General features: G+C 37.1%; 5 protein-coding genes and 1 pseudogene across 6 annotated transcripts in view; all 6 read right to left on the reverse strand.

Annotated features, from left to right (window-relative positions):
* Positions 1 to 531: 531 nt before the first annotated feature.
* On the reverse strand, positions 532 to 9,092 carry LOC127364703 (GTPase IMAP family member 7-like). Of its 2 annotated transcripts, none has more exons than XM_051402500.1 (2): positions 8,985 to 9,092; positions 532 to 2,239 (listed from the first exon to the last, which is right to left on the reverse strand). In XM_051402500.1, exons 1-2 carry the CDS (start codon positions 8,989 to 8,991, stop codon positions 1,392 to 1,394), a joined length of 855 nt encoding a protein of 284 aa, XP_051258460.1. In that variant the 5' UTR covers positions 8,992 to 9,092; the 3' UTR covers positions 532 to 1,391. The 2 variants fall into 2 exon arrangements, with proteins under 2 accessions (XP_051258460.1, XP_051258461.1); XM_051402501.1 differs by lacking the exon at positions 8,985 to 9,092 and adding an exon at positions 5,091 to 5,339.
* LOC127364670 (GTPase IMAP family member 8-like) overlaps positions 6,614 to 25,483 on the reverse strand; it is a 74,625-nt gene continuing 55,755 nt past the window's right edge. The window contains exon 7 of the mRNA XM_051402387.1: positions 6,614 to 7,720. Coding sequence (XP_051258347.1) covers positions 7,451 to 7,720 — 270 coding nt within the window. The 3' untranslated portion in view covers positions 6,614 to 7,450. The remainder of the gene's footprint in view (positions 7,721 to 25,483) is intronic.
* Positions 9,565 to 13,874, reverse strand: LOC127364685 (tripartite motif-containing protein 16-like; annotated as a pseudogene).
* On the reverse strand, positions 14,465 to 17,603 carry LOC127364706 (GTPase IMAP family member 7-like). Its single transcript, XM_051402507.1, has 2 exons — positions 17,378 to 17,603; positions 14,465 to 16,280 (listed from the first exon to the last, which is right to left on the reverse strand). Exons 1-2 carry the CDS (start codon positions 17,382 to 17,384, stop codon positions 15,277 to 15,279), a joined length of 1,011 nt encoding a protein of 336 aa, XP_051258467.1. The 5' UTR covers positions 17,385 to 17,603; the 3' UTR covers positions 14,465 to 15,276.
* Positions 19,140 to 22,070, reverse strand: LOC127364700 (GTPase IMAP family member 7). The gene is made up of 2 exons (XM_051402488.1): positions 21,937 to 22,070; positions 19,140 to 20,759 (listed from the first exon to the last, which is right to left on the reverse strand). The coding sequence occupies exons 1-2, from the start codon at positions 21,941 to 21,943 to the stop codon at positions 19,687 to 19,689; spliced, it is 1,080 nt and encodes a 359-aa protein (XP_051258448.1). The 5' UTR covers positions 21,944 to 22,070; the 3' UTR covers positions 19,140 to 19,686.
* LOC127364709 (GTPase IMAP family member 7-like) lies at positions 22,828 to 25,451 on the reverse strand. The gene is made up of 2 exons (XM_051402511.1): positions 25,313 to 25,451; positions 22,828 to 24,206 (listed from the first exon to the last, which is right to left on the reverse strand). The coding sequence occupies exons 1-2, from the start codon at positions 25,317 to 25,319 to the stop codon at positions 23,236 to 23,238; spliced, it is 978 nt and encodes a 325-aa protein (XP_051258471.1). The 5' UTR covers positions 25,320 to 25,451; the 3' UTR covers positions 22,828 to 23,235.

The following is a 25,483-nucleotide window of genomic DNA, read 5'->3' on the forward strand; positions in this document are numbered from 1 at the left end:
TGTACTCCTGGCCAGTACTTTGATTTTTTTACCTGAATTCTGTGAGTTTTTAATCAAGTTTAGTCCAAGTTTAATAATTACAGATAAAGTAATTATTAAAGGTGTTTTTAATATTTATGTGGACATTGATAATGATGCCTTAGTACAGTGTTTATCTCATTGTTAGACTTGATTGGGTTTTGTCGTCATTGTTACAGCCACACCCTTGACCTTGCGGGTATTATGAGTCGATGTCTCAACTATTTATTATTCATTTAGCGCCATCATCAAGTTTCCATTACCAAATAACTGTAAGCCTCTACTGTACTTTATGCTAATTATCAAATGCTAACATGCTTAACTAAGATGATAACATGGTTAACAGTATACCTACTAAACATGTTCACATTGTCATTGTTAGGATCTAAGCATGCTGACATTACCTGAGCAGCCTCTGTTATAACATTGTTTTAATTATTCTAACGCACCATTCATGACTTGATTACCTTATACAGTAAAAACTCTATCTACACAAATAACAACACAATTCACTTTATTAATGGTTCATTTTTAATGATATGGATTTAGTGCAGGAGCACCAGAAGCCTGTCTTACACAAAGATGTTGAACATTTCCAGCATCAATATATTGTAGATACAATGTTTGTATACATTAAGTGATATTTTCTGGTTAACTTTTGCAACAGAGAACAGTGATCAATGTTTTAAGAGCAGAGATACAGCAAGCAGTGTACACTGGTTTGATTTCAGTCTTTAAAATCTTATCTTTGGATACTGTTACTGTTATCCTTGTGGTTTGTGGTTACATTGGGCAACAAATCAAACTGACACTGTGGTTAGTGTGTGATACAGGAATAAGTGACTAAGTTTAAAGCTCTGACAAGCAGTACAACCTATTATATATGTATATATGAATAAACATAAAAATCTCAATGGTTAATGATTATTTATAACAAGATTTTTGTTTGATCTACAGGGACATATGGCGTTTTAAAGATAACTTCCTTCCTCTTCTTCAAGAGTCTCAGCTTATTATAGGTTTTAAGGGACCAGTGTGTAGGATGTAGTGGTGCCTAGTGGTGAAGTTGCAAATTGCAACTAACTGAACACCACTTGGGTCTGAATTTGACAACCTGGGAATGAGAATGGGCGTGTAGGAGAAACTACAGTAGCTGTGAAACTGGCGAACAACATGAAAGTCTGTATGTACAGCCAGTGTTTTGTTTGTCCATTTTGGGCTACTGTAGAGATATGCAACAACAACAGCATCTGTAGATAAAAAACGTCTCATTCTGTTCCTATGAATGTTCCTAGGCCAATAGATCCTCCCAAATGTTACACACTGGACCTTGAACTCTTTTTTAACTTTGGTAGTGATTGTCAGACAAAAACCTAATCATCAAGCCCAATCTGTCCCAGATCTGATTTATTCTTTTCAGCCTCTGCTGCCCTCTTTGATGCTTCCTGTGGTGTGTCTGTTCCCTGAATTGCATTATGTCGTGTAACTTTTCGTATCAGCAAACCCACTGCAGCATATATTATTGAATATGTGCTTGACAGTGCAACTGTTGCAATATATGCCAGTCTGCTCAAAAGCTTCTTTAATATGCTGACCTTGGCCTGCCTGTCATTGGTGTAGCAATGTCCTTTGTTTGCCTCAATTATCTTGTCTATGGACTTGAGTAGCTCCTCCACCTGAAACTGGTTGTTCCTGTATTCATCCTTTGTGTTTTGGTTCCAGTATTTATTATCAATGACATGGCACCGGCTGCCACACTTCGCCACCAGATTACTCATGAACCCATTCTGGAGGACATATTCCTCAATTATCTGTCCTTCAGGCAGCTGGTCACCATGAGTAAAGACAACTATTGCATATTTGAAGATTTCTTCAGAAAAGTATTGACACATTTTGGTGATGACAGCCTGCTCGTGCTCTGTGAATTTCTCCACTTTAAGCACAATGAGAAAAGCATGAGGCCCAGGAGCGCACTCTGTGATACACCTCACTATCTCAGGCTTCAGCTCCTCCTCAGATCTATCTGTGTCAAAGAAACCAGGAGTGTCGATTAAAGTGATGCTTCTTCCATTGACAGATTTGGTTTCTACTTGACATTGTCTTGTTTCAGAGTTGAAAGTATGTCCAATCTTAAAACGCTTCTCTCGAAATATGGTGTTACCCAGGCTGCTTTTCCCAGCTGCAGGTCCCAAGATGACGATTCTTCTGTTCTGAAACAATTCTGAGAGAGAATAATGTCTATGAATAATAGTTAGATTCATATCTATATCTATATCTATATCTATATATGTGTGTGTGTATATGTTTTAGATAAAACACCTAAAAGACTGACTATCAATTACAATAAAAATCCATATCCAAAATCACAATGAACCGGTAAAGCAGTTAATACTTATGAAATAGCTGAATTACCTTTTTAATAGGGTAGAGAAGAATGGTGCCAATACATAAAAAGAGGCCCATTAAGAACATCTTAAGTATCTAATCTCTTGGTAGTAAATAGTACCAACCACTGTTTAACAATATAAGTTAATCTATTGTGGTAAAGAACATTGAGGATCATTTTGTAAATAGATTTTAATAGTGACAATCGTAATTTTTAGTCCTCCTCATTTCATCCAATACTTATTATTTACCTAAATATTTATTAAATGTGTATCTGACACACTGAAATAACAGTTGTAGACAACTGCATTTGGCACACCTTATGTTTCACAAACTATTTGATCCAAATACTGGATGTCCTAGTTACACATAAACTTAAATGATTGATATATTAAGGCGATCAGTTACTGCAGGGGTCAGCAACCTTTACTATCAAAAGGGTCATTTTTGGTTAAAAATAAATGAAAAAAAATTGTCACTACCATGTCATATGTTGATAACCTGCACCAGTATACGTATCTATACCCACAATACCCTTGGACATTGCCAAAATTAGTATAGTATTTTGTATTACTATTATGATCTTGCGTATACTTTTTCCCATTATTATTGATTCGATTTTTGTTGTTTGTTTTTGTTGTTGGTTAGGCCAGACATATTGCCAGCTTTTTGGCTTTGTGGTAGCCAGCCATTAATCTTAAGAAACATTACTATAACATTATTATAAGACATCACTGTAAAATATTACCTTGCTAACAAACTAAATGGACTGCATAAAATAAAACAATGTTGGGAAAACAGGGAGCTTTAAATATGATATTTTTCACTTGGTATGACTTAACTGGACTTGTATTGTGACGGGTCACTTCCTGTGACTGTAATCTGATACGAGTTGATGACGCGGTGACCAGGTAACAAAACTCCCAATCACCCCATTGTTCATCCTTTTAAGTCTTTTCTCCTCAGATATTACATAGAGCAAAAGGGTGGACCCAGCCGCTGCGCCAAGGACCCAGCCAACATGGGATGGCGCACTCCACCAGGTGAGCCACACACACCCCATCAAGGTAAGATTTTAATGTCCTTTTAAGCAGTCTCTTATCTTAAATCTAGATTTGTTTTATTAACCAGGCTAGGTTTGCATTATTAAAAGTATTACTTTTTCAGACGCGCCCAAAGGCATAAAAGGCTATGTCAGAAAAACATGCTAACTTTTCGGCCTCATGGCCTTCATTATAGCATGGAGGAAAAAATGGTAGTCATGCTTTTTTATATACAGGAATTGGCAGGTGATTGGCTTAAAGGGTCACATGATCATTCACTTCCTATGGTCACTTCCTGTTTTTTGTTTTGTGTCTAAAAACAAGTGCAAAGTAAACTTAATACAATTTCACAATTCTACCCTAGGGTGACATACTATATACGTTCTGTTTCCACATTTTTAAACTTTTTTAAAGGAAACATTCAAAACTGAAGTCATCATTCAGAGGTGTGGCACCGAATTTTGATCTTTGGCCAAGAAACAGAAAGAATTTCTAACTTCAGTGTACCTTGTTCTGTGTTCTAAAAAAACAAGTTTGGAAAAGCATAGTGAACTGAACAGAGGGAAATAGAAATCAATGACTTTTCTTTAGCAGTACAGATTTAAAATAAATTTGGGTATAAGAGATGCTTTTAGTGCAGTGAGTTGAATAGAACGTGTATCATATAAACAATGTCATCTTTATTTCTAAATCAAGTAAAAATAATACTGTACTAATAATAAAATACATACACAGTGTTGTTAATTAATTTTATGTGCAACACTGTCACTTTCTACCGCTTCTTTTCATAGGCTTATAGGTGAGAAGATGAATTTACTTGAAAAATAAAATACATTCTCCTTGGTTTGAATTGTTATTTCTGTGGCCAAATTAATGTTACAGTTTGAGTAAAACTGTAGTCAGTTTATCAGAGAACTTTCAAATGCCAAGTGTCCCAGAAATGCTGACCCCCTATGGTTGTCCACCAGTTGTGAGCAAGTGCTATCCTTTTATTGTCAAGAAAAACCTCCTGGAAAAGTCCTGGAAAATGATTTCCTAAGAAGACCTTAGTATCGCTAAAAGTTAGAAGATTTAAAGCCAGGCCATTAACTCATGTATCCATATGGTATTTATCAGTTCATTATTTTCAAATTTCATCTCATTGAATCTTGATCTTTTAAATATTTAATCTCTGTTTGCATTGCCTCTAAAATTGCTGAACTCACGTCTTTGAAGCTGTTCATGCCTAGACAATCTCTGTCTTTTGCAAATCAATCATCTGATCCAATCTTTGTTAATCAGAAAGAGAGGCTACACACACTGAATGGAGCTGTGTGTCTTTTCCCATTAGCTGCTGTACTCCATAGGATTTTCAAAATATATTTGTTTCTCCTTTCCTTTAAAATGTCCCATTGTAACTCCCTTGTTTCCTAGTCTTAGTATCTTCCACTGTACTCCCATTTAAGTACCAGTTAGGAACCATTAAATATTTTCTTAGTACCTGATTTACACAACAAAATTACAATGTGAATAGCAAGCTTATTATAAAGCAATACCAAAGATCTATGGCAGCCATCTAAGTGTAGCACCTGCACACTGTTAAAAATATGTACCTTAATGTGCCATGTTGTTCCTGCCAGTAATGATCGAAAGAAATTAACTTACCGTCCATGTTGTCAAAAGTGAAGTTACCGTGGAGCAACAATGAGTCGATGACAGGACTGCCAGTGTGTGAGTGTGAATGTTTGTGTGTATGTGAATGTTTCCTGCATCTTCTTTGAGTTTGGTGCCAGCTCCACTCCCTGAATTGTTGCACAATGAACAAAGCACCAAAAGAAGCATACCGTAGGTGTTTTCATTTACATCCATTTTGCAAGTCTCACTACATGGTATAACCACGATTGAACAGAAATATTCCGCCACATGTTAATGCTTCAATGATTAACCGATTGTGAAGAGACAGAAACACATGTAGGACTTCTTTTCATCAATTGCATTTATGGGGCTTGGTATGCAGGTTCATATCCTTCTCAAAATAATGACCATGGACCAAAAGGAGCAGTGGTGAAAAAAAGAAAACAGGATAGCATTTTTTGTGCACACTTACAGAGCAAATGTGAACTCGGGTTGCTCATATAATCCCTCACCTGTTTCTCAACAACTTTAGCTTGGCAAGCCTGATAACTTTCAGCTTAACCTTGATGAAGCTTCAGCAGTGACTCTGCCACATTCCTCAGTCTGTCAGTCTGTGCCTCAGATCTATCTGCGTCAAAGCAACCAGGACAATGCACAATGACATACCGACCTAACCCAGGGTTGGTCAACTACTTTTTTCATTGGACCTTGACTAACCTGTTTAATCTTCGTGACAGGGGCAAGCTGTACCACATTTCAAAGACGCAAACAATTCTGTCCTCCTCCCATTTCATGAAGTGGTTCCAGTTTACTCGGCTTTCTTAATTATTTTCTCCACTTAATGTGCCAGAAGTCAAACAAAAGAGTTCACACACTCACACAGGCCCAGGAGGCAGTTGGGTTGATAATTCATGTTTAGTGACTTTAATAAAAAATAAAGCTTCCCATTAGGACACATATCCGGGTTGCTGCTGAAAAAGACATTAAGGCCATATTCAGACAAAATCAGGAGTTGTGTAGTTCAGCCTCAGGGTTGTATGGCGGGCGGTGTGTTTATTTGCGCTGTGAAAGAATTAGGAAATAACTATTTTATTTCTCTGATTGACTGATTTTCTCAAATTCTATTCAACTCTCTAACATATTTTTTACTTATATTACAGCTTGCCACTATGAGTAATGGGTAATGATTAATGAAGTTCTTGAACACAAATCCACACAGCATTGGCTGCAACGAACATACCTTACATGTCAAAGCAGGTGTCAGTGTTTACAAATTTAATGAGAGGATGACTAGACTTAGGAAAACACCATAGGAGTGAATTGTGGGAACAGGAATCAGGTAGCCTAAATTTGTGCTTTCTCCAAGTTTGATGTCAGTAAATAACAGTAACGTTCAGTGGATGTGCAGCTTGCAGTGAATCCACTCTGTCTGTCTCAGTAACAGCTGGCAGTGCAGCTCTTGGTCTATCTGTGTCTTCCTGTCTTAAATGTGTAGTAGTGTGGTGTGGTGATTTGTGTGTGGAGAAACACGTTTGGCCTCCTCTACAATGAAATTGTCTTCATTATTCTTTTTTATTGAATGTTCTTATTTGGTGATACATTGTAATCCACAAAGAACTACAACTATTGAATCAGGAGCATCAAAATCCATTCCATCCAATCCATTTTTATTTTGTGATAAAGGGTTCTAATACAGTACATGTTTGAGTTGCTCCTCCATCAGTACCATAAAGTCACATACCATTGTCATCACAGGTAAAGTAGTATCCCCACCCACATAAACATATATATATATATAGGACATGATAAAGACAAAACACAGTGTTCCTTATAATTTATGGATCCTGGATCATTTTGTGCCTCCACTAATTCTACAGGGTCCATTATAATAGAGCTTGTGAAATTGTTTCTCTTTGTCTTTTTGACGATTTTGTGCTTTAAATATTCAAGAAATATTTCATTAAAGTTTTCCATTTTTGAAGTGTAGGTGCTTCCTAATTTTGCCAGTTTTACAATATGAGCTTCTTGGGGCGCCCGGATAGCTCACCTGGTAGAGCTGGTGCCCCATGTACCAAGGCTTGCTGTAGCGGCCATGGGCTCAAATCTGACCTCTCTACCCCGTTCTTGTCTAATAAAGGGAAAATGCATGTTTAAACAGCTCAATGGTTTAAGATAGTTTAGAACAAGACTTCCATGAAATCTACAGTGGGATTTGACTTTTTAGAGATAAATTAGATAAGATAAATTATCAGCACTTTATTCATGACTCATGACTCATTATAGGTTTTAAATGAGTTTTAAAGTCCAACACATAATTTGCTGCATCTAAGACACACTGTGTATTTTTATCCTTTGCTGCTCACTTTGCTGTGTTTGCTCTCTTGGTTAGATCATTCTATAAATGATCTCATTGCCATACCAAACAAAGCTCCAATCAATGATGTGATTCCAATACCTGCCGCTTTGAGCAAAATCTTCTTAAATACGCTGGCCTTCGCCTGCTCTCTGAACTTGCCATCTGACTTGTTTCCTGATGACTGTCTAATGAGCTCCTCCTCTTGTTGTATTTTATTCTCCACTTTTTGTAGCGTCTCATTGGTGTAGCAGCTTCCTTTGTTTGCCTCAGTCATCTTGTCTATGGACTTCAGTAGCTCCTCCACCTGGAACCGGTTGTTCCTGTATTCATCATTTGGGTTGTTGTTCCAGTATTTATTATCAATGACATGGCACCGGCTGCCACACTTTTCCACCAGATCTCTCAGGAACTTATGCTGGTGAACCATTTCCTCAATTTTCTTTCCTTCTTCAAGTTGGTCACCATGTGTGAAGAGAACTACTGTATATCTAAAAACCTCTTTAGAAAAGTATTCGTGTATTTTTTTGATGACAGCCTGCTCATGCTCTGTGAATCTTTCCACTTTAAGCACAATGAGAAAAGCATGAGGCCCAGGAGCGCACTCTATGATACACCTCACTATCTCACGCTTCAGCTCCTCCTCAGATCTATCTGTGTCAAAGAAACCAGGAGTGTCGATCAGTGTGATGCTTCTTCCATTGACAGATCTGGTTTCTGCTTTACATTCTGTTGTTTCAGAGTTGAAAGTGTGGCCGCTGTTGAAGCATTTCTTTCCAAATATAGTGTTACCAAGGCTGCTTTTCCCAGCTCCAGTCTTTCCTATGATGACGATTCTCCATGTGTTTGACACTGAAAGAGAAAATTGTCCATCAATAATACTGTACATGTGTCTTTTGGTTGTTTTCATACATAAAAAGATACATTATTTACTATTAAAGAGAGCTGCACTTGTACTGTACCTCATAGGTATTGACAAAAATAATTAACCTCTCCTTTCCTCTAAAGTTTTCCATGCCCTGAGTTCACCTTTTCCTTGCATTTCCCCTGCAGTCTCATCCTCTCCTGGCACCTGGCTCATCTCTACACCTGTCTACAATCAGCTCCTCAACTCATAGTTTAAATACCCCCCAAAAAACACAAGAAGGACATGCGAAAAAACTTCTCCTGCAATGAATTACTTTTTTCTAGTGCCTTGGCTAACTTGGTTTTCCTCCTCTGTTTCAGGATTTCAGTGGCAGTCTCTCTGCCCAACCATCTTCCCGCACACCGCCTGAGCTCAATCTCCTTCATCCATCTATCAATCTTACTAAACTATTCACTTCACTGCATCTGTGTATTATATTCCACAGTACCTAGATTTAAGTACCAGTAAGAATCAGTAAATATTTTATTAGTACTTGATTATTGCCAATAGCAAGCTGTTCTAAAGTGTTAACAAAGATTTATGGCAGCCATCTGAGTTTTATAAAGCATAAAATATATTTACAACAAAACAGCTATCTCAATTTCTTGCATCTTAATGTGCCCTGTTCATTCCTGCCAGAAACGATGGAAAAAAATTAACTTACCGTCCATGTTGTCAAAAGTGAAGTTACTGTGTGGCAGTAATGAGTCAGAGTGACAGGACTGCCAGTGTGTGAGTGTGTGTGTGTGAATGTTTGTGTGTATGTGAATGTTTCCTGTATCTTCTTTGAGTTTGGTGCCAGCTCCACTCCCTGAATTGTTGCATGATGAACAAAGTACCAAAAGAAGCATACCGTAGGTGTTTTCATGTACATCCGTCTCGCTACATGGTATAACCACGATTGAACAGAAATATTCCACCACATGTTAATGCTTCAATGATTATTGAAGACATTGAAGACAGAATAGCATCTTGGACTTCTTTTCATCAAATTCATTTATGGGTCTTGGTATGCAGCTTAATATCCTTATGAAAATAATTAACATGGATCTACAATCTATGCACAAGAAGTTTTCTATGGAAGACCTGGCTACAGCAGTTTCAACAATAAATAAAAATAAATATTTCACTTTGCCACTCTAAGCTATTGATATTGTGGTTTTTGTCAGTTATTAATTTAATTTATTAAGCTCCCAAAGGTTCCAAGAAACTATTTTCTGTTTCTGTCTGTCATTGCATTGCAGTTATTTGTTTGTTAGAAAAACTTTATTGAAATATGCAGACCAGGGAAATGACAGACACATTTCTACAGATACAAAGCAGTTTTAGAATTACTGTATAACACAAGACAGGGCCATTATAAGAAATTAATGAAGTCAGTTATGATAGAAAATAATCAATTGATAAAAACACGTCTTTCAGATACAAATTTCTTTACATAGATTAATAAAAGGCAGCCGATGCTACTTTCCCTTTCTAAAACTTCCACATAAAAATTAATAAAAGAAAACTATTCCATCATTGCATTAGAGTTATTTTGTTACTAAAACTTTATAGAAATATGCAGACTAGGCAAATGATGGACACATTTCTGCAGATACAAAGCAGTTTCAGAATTACTCTAAAATGAATGAAGTCAGTTATAATAAAAAATTATGAGTTGGAAAAAACGTCTTTCAGAAGAGAAGTCATTTTTGTGCTTTTCATCACGCAAGTCTCTTCAACCGATGTGGAAAACTTCCACGTTGTTTGGTATTTGGATTGAAGAATTTGAAAAGGAGGGTGATGGCTGCACCTTTTCATAGCTGTTTAGGGTGGTGACTGTGGTTTGGAAGGTACAGGTTAAAAATACACTGTTATTTTCGTCTATTTTTGTCGTGTTCAGTTCGAGAGTATTAACAGGTTGTGTAACCAGACTAACACCACCTTAACCAAAGTGGAAAATGGGTACTCCACCCTGACTCTGCATGTCAGCTGACAGATTTTGACTGGGATGCAATGCAGAACCATTATATAACTATTGGCAACAAGTAAATTCAAGCATGTGAACACAGAGAGTTGTCAAATTTGGGTGAAGCATGATTTAACATTCATTCTCCACTTTTGTAAAATCACATCCTCTCATCTGTCATATTAAGTTCATTTTGGACAGACAATTGCAGCCTGATCAACAGTGGCACACATTAACCTTTCATAAATCAACATAACTCAATCAGTTCTGCATAAGCTTCAATGTCTGACTGATGATGATACGGATCGTCCTTCAGCCCAAGGCCAGGGTACAGAGGCTGACCGAACGTGGTGTGTACTTTGTGGAGGAGAGTCATCTTGTCAGAGACGCTATAAAAGCACAGCACACCTGCCTTATGATCCAGGTACACTCCGATCGTGGAGGATTGGGGGCCTGACACTGTCGAGCTGTTTGCGTTGTGTTGGAAAGAGTAACCATTTGGGGAGCACTCTAAACTCCACGACTTGTCATTATTCCCAAACTCTGAGTAATGTGAGGATGATCTGCTGATGTCTTTGTATGACACCGCCACAGACACTGTACCACCACTCCAGCTGACCTCCCAATAGCAACGCTCCGTCAAACCCTGTGTGCACAACACCTGCATGGCATTTGTAAACCTTTCTTTCTTTTTCTTAGAAAAATAATTTTCATACTTTTGATGCGTTACCCGCCGGTATTCTTGCGAAACGGACAAATATTTGTTGGCTGAGTTCTCATTCAGAGTCAGAGGACAGTAATCTGATGGAAGGAAAAAAAGCAGGAAAAATATTAACATCAACCTTTTAAGATTCTGTTCATTATTCATGAAATGGTATATTGTGGAACTGCATAGAATCAAATATTTAACTCACAGTGTAAAAACTCTTCTCTGGTCTTTGGCACAGGTGGCAGGACAACATCTATATTAGACACTAACAAAAAGAAAAATCCTAAATATGACTTGATTCGAACAAAACCGCTTTATAACTCAGGATTTTAATATTTGTATCAGGTACCTGTGGCTAAGATTGTGGGCCATGTGTCTCTCAAGAGCCGCTCTATGTCATTCCTCAGCTTAGACATGCAATCAGTCACAGTTCTGAACGAATGTTGAGGAGGATCAGCAGGCTCTGGAGGCAAGTATAGGGATTCACAGGAGGTGGAGAGGGACTGGAAAGTCTGGAGGGAATTAAATAAGTCAGAGATAAGAAGAAAAACAAAATAAAAAGCCAAGAAATAGTTATGAGTATATTTATTGTATGTAAAAACACATACAATGTACTGTAGTTAGTGCTGTAGTAGTCCACCAATAGATCACCAGTTACCAGTTAAGTGATAAAATCGAAGTTTGATAATCAAATATGGTCACTGAATGCTGCACTGCCAAATGTGGCCAGTAGATGTCATATTTGGACAATGAATTCAGCTGTGCTTTGTTTGCTTGTTTTAAGCTTCTACAGTGAGCGCTTTGTCTCTAGAGCACTGAATATTCAATCATTTGGGATTGACATAACATAAGAATTATACAATACACATCCAAAGAAACGTACAGATAAAGTTGTCCCACACCACACTGGAAGGTGTCTGGTACCTGAATGAAATGGATGTGGTCGTCCGTACGAGAAAGCTGTTCCAGTTCGGTGTGTCTCCTCCTCAGCTTGGCGATCTCCTCCTCCAGCTGCAGCTGCAGCTCTTCAGCCTGAGTGACCGCCGTCTGCTCCCGGGCATTGATCAGCTGCTTCGCCAGAGTGTGCTTTCTCTTTATGGAGGAGATCATCTCATCAAAGATCTTATCACTTGTCTGCACTGCAGCCTGGCTACAACTCTGTTCAAAGAAAGAAAGAAAGAAACTTTTTAAACAAGGTTTATTGATGATATTTTGCATAGACATTGGTTGGTTAACAACAGCCAGTGGTGTAGCACAAGAAATCTTGACCCAGTTCTTCTTCCCACTTTAATACATGCATTGTCATGACAAAGTGACTCAACAAGTGCAGTGAATGCATCTATAGTGGTTATTAGGGTGACTACTTTAGAAAATGGAAGGCACAATCCCTATATCAGTATACACAAAAGAAACTCTCAAACTGATTGACTGGTCTCAGTCTCGAGTTATTCAACTTTTCTGATACTGCAGTTACTGAAGTCTAGTTTGCACACCTTGAAATCCTTCAGAGTTTTGACCAGCTCAGTCAGCACCATTTCTCGCTCCTGGAATACATCCTGGATTTTCTTTTGACTCATGATCAGCTGTTCCTGAAATAGATAAATAGAAATAGTTGGTGCAACAGCAAATGACTCATTGGGAATGGTTTTATTAATACAATTAGTACATGTTCTATTATTTCAATCAAAATCTGAGTACTACTGGTAATTAAAGATTTGATATTTTGTTCCTACCTGTTCCTCATCCCTCTCTGCTGCAGCTGACACCGTACAGTGGTTTTTATGCTCATCTATAACACACAAATAGCAGATGCACTTCTTGTCTGTCTGGCAGTAGACCTCCAACAGCTTGTTGTGCTTCGTGCACATCTTTTGCTGCAGTGGGACTGTGGCCGAAACCAGCCGGTGCTCCTTCAACACAGGAACGCTGGAGTGAGGCTCGAGGTGAGCCGGACAGTAAGAGGCCAAACACGTCAGGCAAGACATCGTGGCTTTGTTGGGACTTTTCCCACAGCAGAAATCACAGGCAACATCTGCCGGGCCGGCACAAGACACTGCAGCGGGGAGAAAGCTGCTCGATTCTTTTCTTCTTCAACTTCTCAACAACCTGATATAATAGAAGGCGGTGAGAAATACTGTAGATTATGTGACAAAAGCAGAATGAGAACGGAATTCATTCAGAGACAGTAAACATCTACCAAGGCTTCAGCATCATTTAAAGTAGTTACTCTAAATTATGGAAATATGAAGATATATAAATAAAAATAGATAAAGACGGCACGAAATTTAGGGCAGTTTAAAAAATGTTTGCAAATCATTTAAAATAGGAATTCTGTTTGTATAGAAATGGGCTTGGTATAAGATCATTCTGCTTCTATTCATTTCAGGTTACAAGGCAAAAAGTGCTTATGTGTAAAAAGTTTCATCTGAGATTTAATTTTGAATATTGGTTATATTTCCACTTCAAATATATAGTAAAATACTGTATGCTGACAGTAATAGACAAAAATAGTAACACCATAGTATTAGGCTATTAGTATTAGTGGATCCACCCATATACGACTGCAGATCCTACACTCGTTCTACCACCACTTCCGAGTGTTTCCCTGCCATCACCTCAGCCAGCATGTTGTTCCTCCTCAGTACAGGCCTCGGACTGAAGCTCTCCCTGCACTCAGGACAGCTGTACTTGTCTCCTGTCTCCTCGTTCTGGTCCCAGCAGCCCTGAATGCAGCTTTTGCAGTAATTGTGTCCACAGGGAATGGTGGCCGGCTCTTTTAGCAGTTCCAGACATACTGGACAGCAGAACTGATGCTGGTCCAGCTCCGTGCCGCTGTCCTGAAGCTGCTCAGCCATTTTGATTAGTTGTGTAAGCGTCAAATGCAAGGAAAAGGAACTGTTAAGTTTCGCTTTCGGTTCAGAGACCTGGGGGCGCTGCTCATGTTACATAACTGCATCCACGTTTCCCCTCACTTGCGTCTTTTTCTTGCGTATTAGTCCCTCTTAGTAGGGATGCATGGAGAAACGAAAAGAAGGAAATAAGGAACGAGGAATTATGTATTTTTTTTAGAGAATTGAGACATCCTTTTCCTGTGGAGCCTCGCGCCCGATGACGGCGACGGCTTCAACAGCTGAGGAGAGTTTTGGTGGACTTTGTGTCTTCACACGTGGCCTGTACTAATATTAATAAAGACAGTCATCATTGCAGTTAACTCAGTTTAACACTCCACCTGCACATGACATGAGTTTCTCCCCATTAAGAGAGACGCTGTGCGCATTTACGCACGAGGCACAGCAGCTTCATTGATTATTTAAATCACTGCGACTTGGGATGAGTAAAGCTCTACCAAGGCTTCAGCATCATTTAAAGTAGTTACTCTAAAATATAGAAAATTATATATCAATAAATAAAGATAGATAAAGACTGCAGAAACTTTAAAAAATGTTTGCAAATCACAAGAGAACAGACTGTAAATTATGTACACAGCGCTTTAATTGTTAAATACAATAAAACACTTTACAACAAAAACTAAAATAAACACATCAACATACAAAAGTAATTGAAAGTGTAAAATAAAATACATAAGAGTTAAATCTTGCAAAAATACTTAAGTCTTCACAATGCCATAATAAATGTCCATCTTTCCCAGATAGAGGTGATTTTGAATGAATTATTAAAATGTTAAAATGTCTTATCATTTATGGTCTGTGAATGTATTGTAGCTGACACAAGACGCTGAAAAAAACATCCATGAACAAAACCACTATTCACCATCTTAAAGTCATGTAAAACATAAAAGAAATCAGATTATGTCACTTTCATTTAAAAAAAAAAAGAATAACATGACCATCTAATATTTATATATATATTATATTATAATTCATAATGTCTTCAACCTCCTAATAGAATTATGTTTAGATTCAGAATGTAATAACATGCTGTCATAAATCATTTCTCAAATGCAGTTACCCTGTAATGGTAGAACACTAATCACACTGATATTCACAACTGACAGGAATGATTAAGAAGTGACTGCATCTTTATTTCCACTGCATGGTAGGCCTCGGCTCAACTCAGCTGATCATCACACAGGATCAATGGGAGACGTCCTGTGTCATTAAAGTGACAATTCTAGTGATGATTCTCTCTGACCAAGTGTTTTAACACCATACTGTGCAGTGGAAATGAGGCACTTGATTGCTAAAGCTTGTTGTCCAACTAATTCTTTAAATGCTTCACAGATACGTAAAACAAGTAGCCCATTGTTTTAGTTTTAACATGATTTATATATTTTGCTTATTTGTTGTTTTGATCTGCTGAAAATCCAGATTGATTCCAGACAGCATTCGTTGCCTTCTGCATGGCTTGCACCGGAGTTTCTGCTCCTTCAGCTGCATTATATCCTATCGCACCGCTATATACTACCCCACTTAAAGCGGCAGAAGCAACCTTTTGTCCCTCTCCTATTAAAATCTGTGAAAGGTCTTGAAAATGTTTAACCATGTCTGCCACACCGAGCAAAGCTCCTAACAATGCACCTGTTGCAAAACCTGCTGATCTGATCATTAACATGTCATAAACACTCATTTTAGCATTATTTCTGATCTCTTCCAGTGACATGTTCCCTGATGACTGTCTAATGCACTCTTTCTCTCTCTGAATTTCTCTTTGCACTGCTTGTAGCATCTCATTGGTGTAGCACTTTCCTTGGTTTGCCTCAGTCATCTTGTCTAGTGTGTTGAGTAGCTCTGCCACCTGGAACTGATTATTTCTGTAGGCGTCCTCTTCGTTGTTCTTCCAGTATTTATTATCAACGACGTGGCACCGGCCTCCGCATTTCTTCACCAGATCACTCAGATTCTTATTCTGATGGACAAACTCCTGAATTTGCATTCCTTCAGGGAGCTGGTCACCATGAGTGAAGACAACTACAGCATATTTTAGAGCATCTTCAGAGAAATATTGGCATATTTTAGTGATTACAGCCTGCTCATGATCTGTGAATTTATCTACTTTAAGCACAATGAGAAAGGCATGAGGCCCAGGAGCGCACTCTGTGATACACCTCACTATCTCAGGCTTCGAATATTCCTTGGACCTTTCTGCATAAAAGAAACCAGGAGCGTCGATCAAAGTGATGCTTCTTTCATTGACAGATTTGGTTTTTGCTTGACATTCACTTGTTCCAGATTTGGGAGAATTGTTTATGGTGAATAATTCCTCTCCAAATATGGTGTTAGCCAGGCTGCTTTTTCCAGCTCCAGTTTTTCCCAGTAGGATGATCCTCTTTGAAGTCACCACTGGTAGAGAACAATGAGATTAATACATTTACTTTATACTTGTTTTGTTCAGTTAACCTTTTGGTTCTATTATATAAGTTTTATTACCAAATAAGATGCTGAATATTTTCTATTAGTTTGGTCTGTAAATTCAGAGAATAGTGAAAAATGCCAAGCTGTGCTTTGAGCCAAGTCGCTTTGGGTTGCCTGCCCTGAGATAACCAATGCCTGTTGTGTTGCTCACCCTACTTCATTTGTTTCTAATTCATCATAACCCAAAGTGTCAGTATTCGACGACCTGGAAATGAGATAAATACATACATGCTGATTTTAAGCAATGTTTGTAATGTTTGTGTAATCGTCACCATAGTTAGCATGCTGAAAATAGCCAATTAAAGCTAGACACAAAATATAATAAAGTAAAAAATGCCTAAACTAAAACAAATAAAATGGAATATGATATACACAGGGCTAGATTTCCCTTTCATGTATGTATTTACTGTTATATTTAGATGGAAAACATGTAAAAGGACAATTATTTTGCTTTATATATTTATACATACAAACGAAATCAATAAAACAATGTATATTATATTCAATTTGTCTTGTTTTACTTTTCACATTTTATTGCTGAGGCTGATGGGAATGCCATTTGTTTTATAAACCGAAGTATTGAGCAAATAATATTTTGGCCTGATGATGGCGCCAGATGAAAAGTCAAGGAATCATCACAGTGATTACCATTCCTCCTTAGGAATTGTACCAGAATTCATCCAATGTGTGGCAGAATCATGTACAGCATGTTGCTTAGTGTTGACACTGATACAGTGAAATGCAACAAAGTCCATTTACTGAAGTAATAAAGTAAAGTTTGAGATACTTGAACTTCAGATAAGTGTTTCAAGTTCATGCAACTAACTTCTACTGTTACATTTCATAGGGGAATATGGTGCACTGTTTAAGATTAAACAACCAAAACAGTATACAACACAGTGGCTCCACCTCAACCTGCTACAGCAGTAAAATGCTACTTCACATTCAATATAATTTAATAATAAAAGGTGCCATGTTTTGGCACTTTTCCACCACTACATTGATATGTAATAAACTCAACTCACCGTCCATGTTTCCAAGAAAGAAATCACCGTTGTCACTGAGACGTGCTAGATGTCCTCACTGTATGTTTTTCCTCCTCGTCCTGTGTTTTGACTGTACTTGCATTTTCTACCAGCCTGACTTGTTGATTGGCCTTACCTGAACAATGGCATGACTATCACATTTGAGTTCCTCATACAGACCATGATTAGCATATACAAAATAAGTCCAAGCTAGGAAAACGGTAATAAAAACAAGTTAAATACATAAGTAATGAGGAAAATAGACAAGAAAAGTTAAATATTTAAAACTAGATGACTAAGAGGAAAATTAACCCATCTGAACTGTGGTGGACAAAATATTGGGAACACTTTATAGTTTGGTTATAAAACTTGTTTTATGATCAAATGAAGTAGAAAAAAATTGATTGTAGCCTGCATGTGCAACCAAAGATTGAGAACCTAAAAATATCTAGAGATAACTGTAAAATGAATGAAGTCAGTTACGTTAAAAAAAAAAAAAAAGTGAGTTGGAAAAACTTCTCTCAGAAGATAAATATTTTGTGTGCTTTTCATCACGTAAGTCTTTTCAACCGATGTGGAAAAGTTGCACGTTGTTTGGTATTTGGATTGAAGAATTATAAAAGGAGCGTGATGGCTGCACCTTTTCATAGCTGTTTAGGGTGGTGACTGTGGTTTGGAAGGTACAGGTTGAGATGACATTGTTACTTTAATTGTGTTATTGATAAGACAGTCGTATTCAGCTGGAGAGTATTAACAGGTTGTGTAACCAGACTAACATCGCCTTAGCCGAAGTGGAAAATGGGTACTCCACCCTGACTCTGCAGGTCAGCTGACAGATTTTGACTGGGATGCAGTCACACATATTGTGCCCAGTGTCCAGAACCATTAGTAAATGGAAGTACGTGAACGCGGCTACAAAAGCTCCACATCTCCTTACTAAAATTGATTTGAAAACTCAGTGTTACGTGTTTTACATTTATACTGTATCAAAGCACAATTCCCTATACCACAGTTTCTTATTAAGGCTTCAAGAGTGTCATACATAATATTTGGACTGCTTAGTTTTAATATATTCTGTGCCAAAGAGGAATAATAGCAGCTGCACCTTTTCATACCTTTTTAAGGTGGAGTTTTGTCTCTTCGTTAGACAGAACAAGTTTAAAGGGTTTTGTTATTAGTTTTTATTGGCAGCATCCATAACTGCTCAGAATCAACTGTACAAGGAAACAGGCTGAAAACAATAAGGTCTTATTGTTTAAAGTATGGCCTGTTGCCAGATATTTCTTTCATGTAAATGTAGGTAGGTGTATAAGTTTATTCTTATTATTCTTATATTCTTTAAGGATAAGGATCACAAAATAAAAAGTACAGTTTGCTATTTTTTTAAGGAACCTCAGACATTTTGATTACAATCAAAAGTTTCCAAACTCATGCATTAACATTGCAAGTGACTGTGTAATCTGAAAAAAGCTATTTGACACAATTTTCCTCATGTGATTTGGTAAAACCAAACAAAAACCAGTCTCCAAAAAATATAGTTGCAATCAAAATGCTCCCTAATGCAGAATTTAAAGCTGAGAATGGTAGTTTTTATCAAACATTATACTCAAACAGATATAGAATAAGATATATCAGGTTGTGGCTACATAGACAATACTTGTTAGTACAATCGATTCATTGCTGGTTTTCGTCTTAGAAACTATGAGTATCATCAACCTTATCCTGTAACAACTTATGCAGATCTGAATGAAACAACTGAAAAGAGGTGACCAATCAGCTGTTTTATTGTTGCATAATACATTTATAACCAACCCATATATTAATGAAAGACACAATACAAAAAGCAGTCATCACATTTAAAGGGGACAACAGGATTCCATAACTCACAAAAGACAAAAGATTAAAAACCAGTAGTCAAAATCAAAACAGAGGCCGAGATATTCTTAAAATTCTTATAATGCACCTCGTTCATTAAAAACTCTCCTTGCCTCCTAAATGTCCACTTCTTTAAAAACCCCACACCTCCAGTTTGTAATGCAGGCTTCACAAGTCTCAAACCCCCAAAAATATATACACATACTTAAGCCTCTCAGTTAAATTTCTACAGATTGGAATATTGTTTGCTACTCCATTTACATTTTATTGATTCTATATTGTTAAAAAAGAGATACACAAGAACTTCCATAAAGCAAGAAGCCAAAATGTCCAAATTAATTAACCCATAAACTATTCAGTTTTATATCTGTGTCAATAAGATATAAATCTCTTTAAGAAGTCTGCTGCTTTTTTATTTGATTCTGCTTCAGTGTTCACTCAAATGGATTCCAATGATTGTATGCTCTTTCATACAAAGCATTAAGTTTGTTCACGAGAGCCTCACCTGTATTTGGTATTACCCTCACTGGTGGGGTCAATACCTCGACTACCTCTGGTATTGTAGTGGCTGGTGGAGACACACTTGAAGGAGTCTGAACTATTTCTTCTACCAACGCTTCTATCACAGCTGGTGCTATTAATGCTTGTTCAAAACGTAGTTCAAATGGTGCTGCTTCCTTTAATGGAATCAACTCTCTCAGCTGTGTTGACTTGAACCACACAGCTAATCCAGCTACAACTCCGAAACCCACTAAAGCTAGAATCCATGTTCGAGGTGCATCGTCCACCAGCTTCTTTAAGACATTGCTTTTAGCCTGTTTTCTGATCTCTTCCTGTGACAGATTTTCTGATGACTGTCTAATGCGCTCTTCCTCTTTCTGTATTGCTTTCTCTATGTCTCGTAGCTGTTCGTTGGTGTAGTATCCATCGTTTGCCAACACTGTTTTGTCTATGGTTTTGAGCAGCTCTTCTACCTGGTACTGGTTGCTCCTGTATTCATCCTGTTGGTTCCAGTATTTATTATCAACTACATGGCACCGGCCACCGCACTTCTTCACCAGATCACTCAGATCCTCACTTTGATCAGCATACTCCTCAATTTTCATCCCTTCAGGGAGCTGGTCACCATGAGTGAAGACAATTACAGCGTATTTAAGAGCGTCTTCTGAGAAATATTGGCATATTTTAGTGATGACAGCCTGCTCGTGCTCTGTAAATTTCTCCACTTTAAGCACAATGAGAAAAACATGAGGCCCAGGAGCACACTCTGTGATACACCTCACTATCTCAGGTTTCAAATCCTCCTCAGATCTGTCTGTGTCAAAGAAACCAGGAGTGTCGATCAAAGTGATGCTTCTTCCATAGACAGATTTGGTTTGGGCTTGAGAACAATGCTTTTTCAGGTCATTAAGATTATTTACTTGGAATTTGCTCCCTCCAAATATGGTGTTAGCCAGGCTGCTCTTTCCAACTCCAGTTTTTCCAAGTAGGATAATCCTCTTTGTGTCTGACAGTAAAAGAAAATAATAACCATCAGTAAATCAGTACTTTTTTCTCATAATTGTCACACCATGGTTATGGAAGTGTTTTGCCAAGTTCATTTATTGTGCTATAATATTTATTACACAATGTGAAAAACGACTAATGACAGAAAAAATCCACAGTTGTTAACAGTCACAAGTAGAGACTGCTTTGCCCCACTTTGGATGTTGTAGGACTTTCACATGGGGAAGAAAAGCTATAAAGAGCCAATTGATGTTAAATATCAGTCGGTCCAAAAAGAAAAGTTAATGTTGAGTTGAGTTGAGTAGTCATTATTTATGTCTGCAATCACAGTTTCCTATTTTGAATGTGTTTAACATTTTTAAGGATTGTAAGAGACTACAGTATCTGACAAGTGGATAATAGAAACATCTTAACTCTCTTAAATAATCAATCTGAGAATTAGCTCATGGATATCTTGAAATAGAAACTTAAAAAAATGATACAGATGATGATACAAATGAAACATTTATTGTAGTCAAGTTATAAAAAATTAAAAGAGATATAAAATGACCACATTGCAAGCCAGGTGTCAAAAGACCCGTTCATACCTTTTTAAGGTGGAGTTTTGTCTCTGTGTGAGACGGAACAAGTTGAAAGGATTTTGTTATTTGTTTCTATTGGCAGCATCCATAACTGCTTAGAATCAACTGTACAAGAGCTTATTGTTTTAAGTGTGGCCTGTTGCCAGATATTTGTTTCATGTAAATGTAGGAAGGTGTCTAAGTTTATTCTTATTATTCTTATATTCTTTAAGGATATCACAAAATAAAAAATACAGTTTGCTATTTTCTAAGGAACCTCAGACATTTTGATTAAAATCAGTTTCCAAACACATGCATTAACATTGCAAGTGACCGTGTAATCTGACAAGTTCGGAATATTTAAAAGAGAAATAAAATGACCACATTTCAAGCCAGGTGTCAGAAGAAGATGACAATTCACAAATCCTGGTTGGATAAATCTTGATCTGTCAGAGGTTATTTTATCACAGTGAAATAATGTTTAACAAGGAAAACAAAAAAGCAACCATTCCATCTAAAATATATAATAACTCATAACTAATTAATTAACTAAAATTAAATACAAGTATCTGGTGCTCTTTGTTGAAACAACAGCTGAAATAAATAAGCTTAACTTACCGTCCATGCTGTCAAAAGTAGAAATGTGTGGAAAGAAATTACTCAGATCAATGACACGTCTCTGACTCGCCTCTTGCTTTGTTTTTTTCTACTTGTCCAACTTGTTTTCTGGCTGCAGGCTCGTGGAATGATCAACTCATGTTGCACTTGTTTTTATACAAGTACATTACAGCTATGAATATACTGCAACATCCTCCAATAATAACTGGTCTGCTGTATAAAGCTACATCACACAAAATGTGTTATGATATTGGACAAAAATTACAGCAGTCGCTAAAAATGATTCCACATGTTTCCGTATTTATATATTTTTTTGTCAATAATTTCACCCTGAACATGATTCAGGGTGTTTTGATTTAAATCTTAAATAGATTTTGCTTTCACAATAGGATGTGCAGTTAGTAACAGTAAGAGGTAACATCCTGACTTAATTTTATTTAATTAATTAACTTTATTCAAAACTCTCCCACTTTGTTCTGTTTTCTAAGATATGAAACACTTACTCATACTGGTCTGTCAATGCAGGCAAGGCTAAGAAATTGAGTATGGCTCTGGCTCTGCAACCAATTTAGTTGATATATTGCTTCAGATCTAGTTTGCTTGTTAAATCTTATATAAATGTGAAATTTTTTTTTTTTTTTAAAAAAAAAAAAAAAAAAAAATTTAAAAAAAAAATATAAATAATAAAAAAAAAAAGTTTTTTTTTTAATTTTATTGTTTAAAAATTTTTTTTAAAAAATTTTAAATAATTTTTTTTTTTATTTAATATTGAGTAGAATATTATTTTTATATTGCCAGATTTCCGACATTTGGCTAGCTCTGGCTAACGTCAATTGCTAGTACCCAGTGGGAGCACAGTGTAAATGTTTAAATGAAAAAAAGACACTTGGAAAAGTGAAGAATTTGCTGATTTATTGAGTATAGTAATTGATTTTGTGACAAAGAAAACATCCAAAAAAACATCAATCATCATCAAATCATTTTTCATTGTACTCTTTGAGAAATATTGAAGATTATGTGAAAATAATTAAAATAGTAAACATGTTCTTTCTCAGTAAGCTTTTTTCAGAGAGAGAGAGAGAAAGAGAGAAAGAGAGAGAGAGAGAACGAGAGAGAACGAGAGAGAGAGAGAGAGAGAGAGAGAACATACATTTAAAATTACTAATGACAGAACATTACATTTTAATTTGATTTGATCTAATATAATAAGAATAATAAATGCTAGTGGTTATCCATTTTCACAAGTGCTCCTGCTGCCTCTCTTGTGTGTCAGCTGCATCACTTCCAATGAACCTCCTGTTACTCCTGATGTTCTGCAGCTGTATGCACTGCAGATGCAATAGACACTGTACCAGATGGTGTTGGTGCTTCTGCTGTTGCTCCCTCTGTTACATTTGGCACTGCTGCTATTCCTGCAGTCGTTCCTATTGCTACTCCTACTGCTAATGCTACTGTTGGTCCTTCTTCTTTTGATAATTTCAGTGCCCCACCAAGGAAAGCTCCCAGCAGTGCTCCTGTTGTAACACCTGCAACTGTTAGCAGCAGCTTTTCAAAGACACTGGTTTTAGCCTTATGTGTGGTCTCCTCTGGAGACATGTTTGCTGATGACTTTTCAATGCACACTTGCTCTTCCTCTATTTCTCTCTTCACTATTTGTAGCATGTCGTTTGTATAGCAACCTCTATTGTTTGCCTCAATCATTTGATCTATTGTCTTGAGCAGTTCCTCCACCTGGAACTGGTTGCTCCTGTACTCATCCTGCTGATTGTGCTTCCAGTATTTATTATCAATTGTGTGGCACCGGCCTCCACACTTCTTCACCAGATCACTCAGATCTTCACTTTGATTGACAAACTGCTCAATCGTTTCTTGGTCAGGGAGCTGGTCACCATGAGTAAAGAGAACTATGGCATATTTTAAAGCTTCTTCTGAGAAATATTGTTGCATTTTTTTTATGATGTCCTGTTCCTGCTCAGTGAATTTCTCCACTTTAAGCACAATGAGAATAACATGAGGCCCAGGAGCGCACTCTGTGATACACCTCACTATCTCAGGCTTCATCTTCTCCTCAGACCTCTCTGTGTCAAAAAACCCAGGAGTGTCGATCCACATAATGCTTCTTCCTTTGATGGATTTGGTTTCTGCTTTACATTCACTTGTACCAGATTTGGGTGAACTGTCAATCTTGAACACAGTCTCTCCAAATATGGTGTTGGCGAGGCTGCTCTTCCCAGCTCCAGTTTTCCCCAAGACCACAATCCTTATTGATGCTAGAACACAATAATGATCAGTAATATGTTACTTTACTCTCTGGAGTTGCAGGAAGTGTAAAAAGCATCTCAAAAGTACTGTAACTTTGGGGGCGCCCGGTTGGTGGGTAGAGCTGGCGACCCATGTACTGAGGCTGAGTCCTTGCTGCAGCGGCCCAGGGTTCAAATACGACCTGCGGCCCTTTGCTGCGTGTCATCCCCTCTCTTTCTCTGCCCCCCTTTCCTGTCTGTCTTCAGCTGTCCTATCAATAAAGGCCATAAAAGCCCCCCAAAAAATATATAACAAAAAAAAAAGTACTGTAACTTTGTAAACAATATCATCATCCTATCATACTGTCTAAAGCACCCCTCCACTCAAAATTAGGTTTTTCTTCTTGCTCCTAAAGTCGGATTTTGAGCTTCACTGGGCAGAATGATGTCTGTAGAGTTAGCACATCACTGCTTCTGGAACTTTTAAAGAGGTAGAAGAAGTAGATGCCCTTTTAAGGCATTTAATGTGGTAATTATACTGTTTTTTGTAAGGAAAAAACATATTACACACACATTGTTGTTCCAAGCAGACTGTTTGATTAATGTAAAGGGATCTTTAAACTTGAATATTATAATTTTTTTGTAGATTAATTTAATAGACTTAATTGAATTTAGCAATTAAAATGAGCCAATCATTTTATAAGTCAGTCACTGTACATGATAAGCAACCAAACTGAATGCATTATTCATTGCTGTAATGACATCTGCTCTGTAATTTATACAATATACTTATAGTCTTGATTATATGAAATGCACTTACTTTTCAAAATAAACCTGATCTTTATAGTGGCTCATTTTAATTTAGCACAGTGATGGACTATTTGCTTTCACTTAGTTAATACGCAACACTATGAGAAAACTCTGTCAAACTCTGATTTAAATGAATATTACAAATTTAAACGTGATAAAACAGATAAAAGAAAAAAAGCAACACTTCTCAACTCTTTATCCTAATCATTTAAGGAATTTAAGTATTTGGATAAATTAAAAAAATACACAAACCAATTTAGATTTTGGTGAAAATATAGAATTTTCTGTGTGTGTGGCATAACTGAGAATAAGTAATTGGAACCTACCGTTCATTCTTTAAAAATAGAAATCAGTGCAGAGTTAAGAAATTACTCTTGAAGATGCTGTGACTGTATATTTTCTTTTGTCTTTCTCCGGGTTGTGTCTCGCTTGGTTTTTCCACCTGTTTGACTCGTTTGTTGGCGGCAGGGCTGATGAACATATCACACACTGTTTAT

The sequence above is a fragment of the Dicentrarchus labrax genome, unplaced genomic scaffold (genome assembly GCF_905237075.1).
Source record: "Dicentrarchus labrax unplaced genomic scaffold, dlabrax2021, whole genome shotgun sequence".
Taxonomy (NCBI): Eukaryota; Metazoa; Chordata; class Actinopteri; family Moronidae; genus Dicentrarchus; species Dicentrarchus labrax.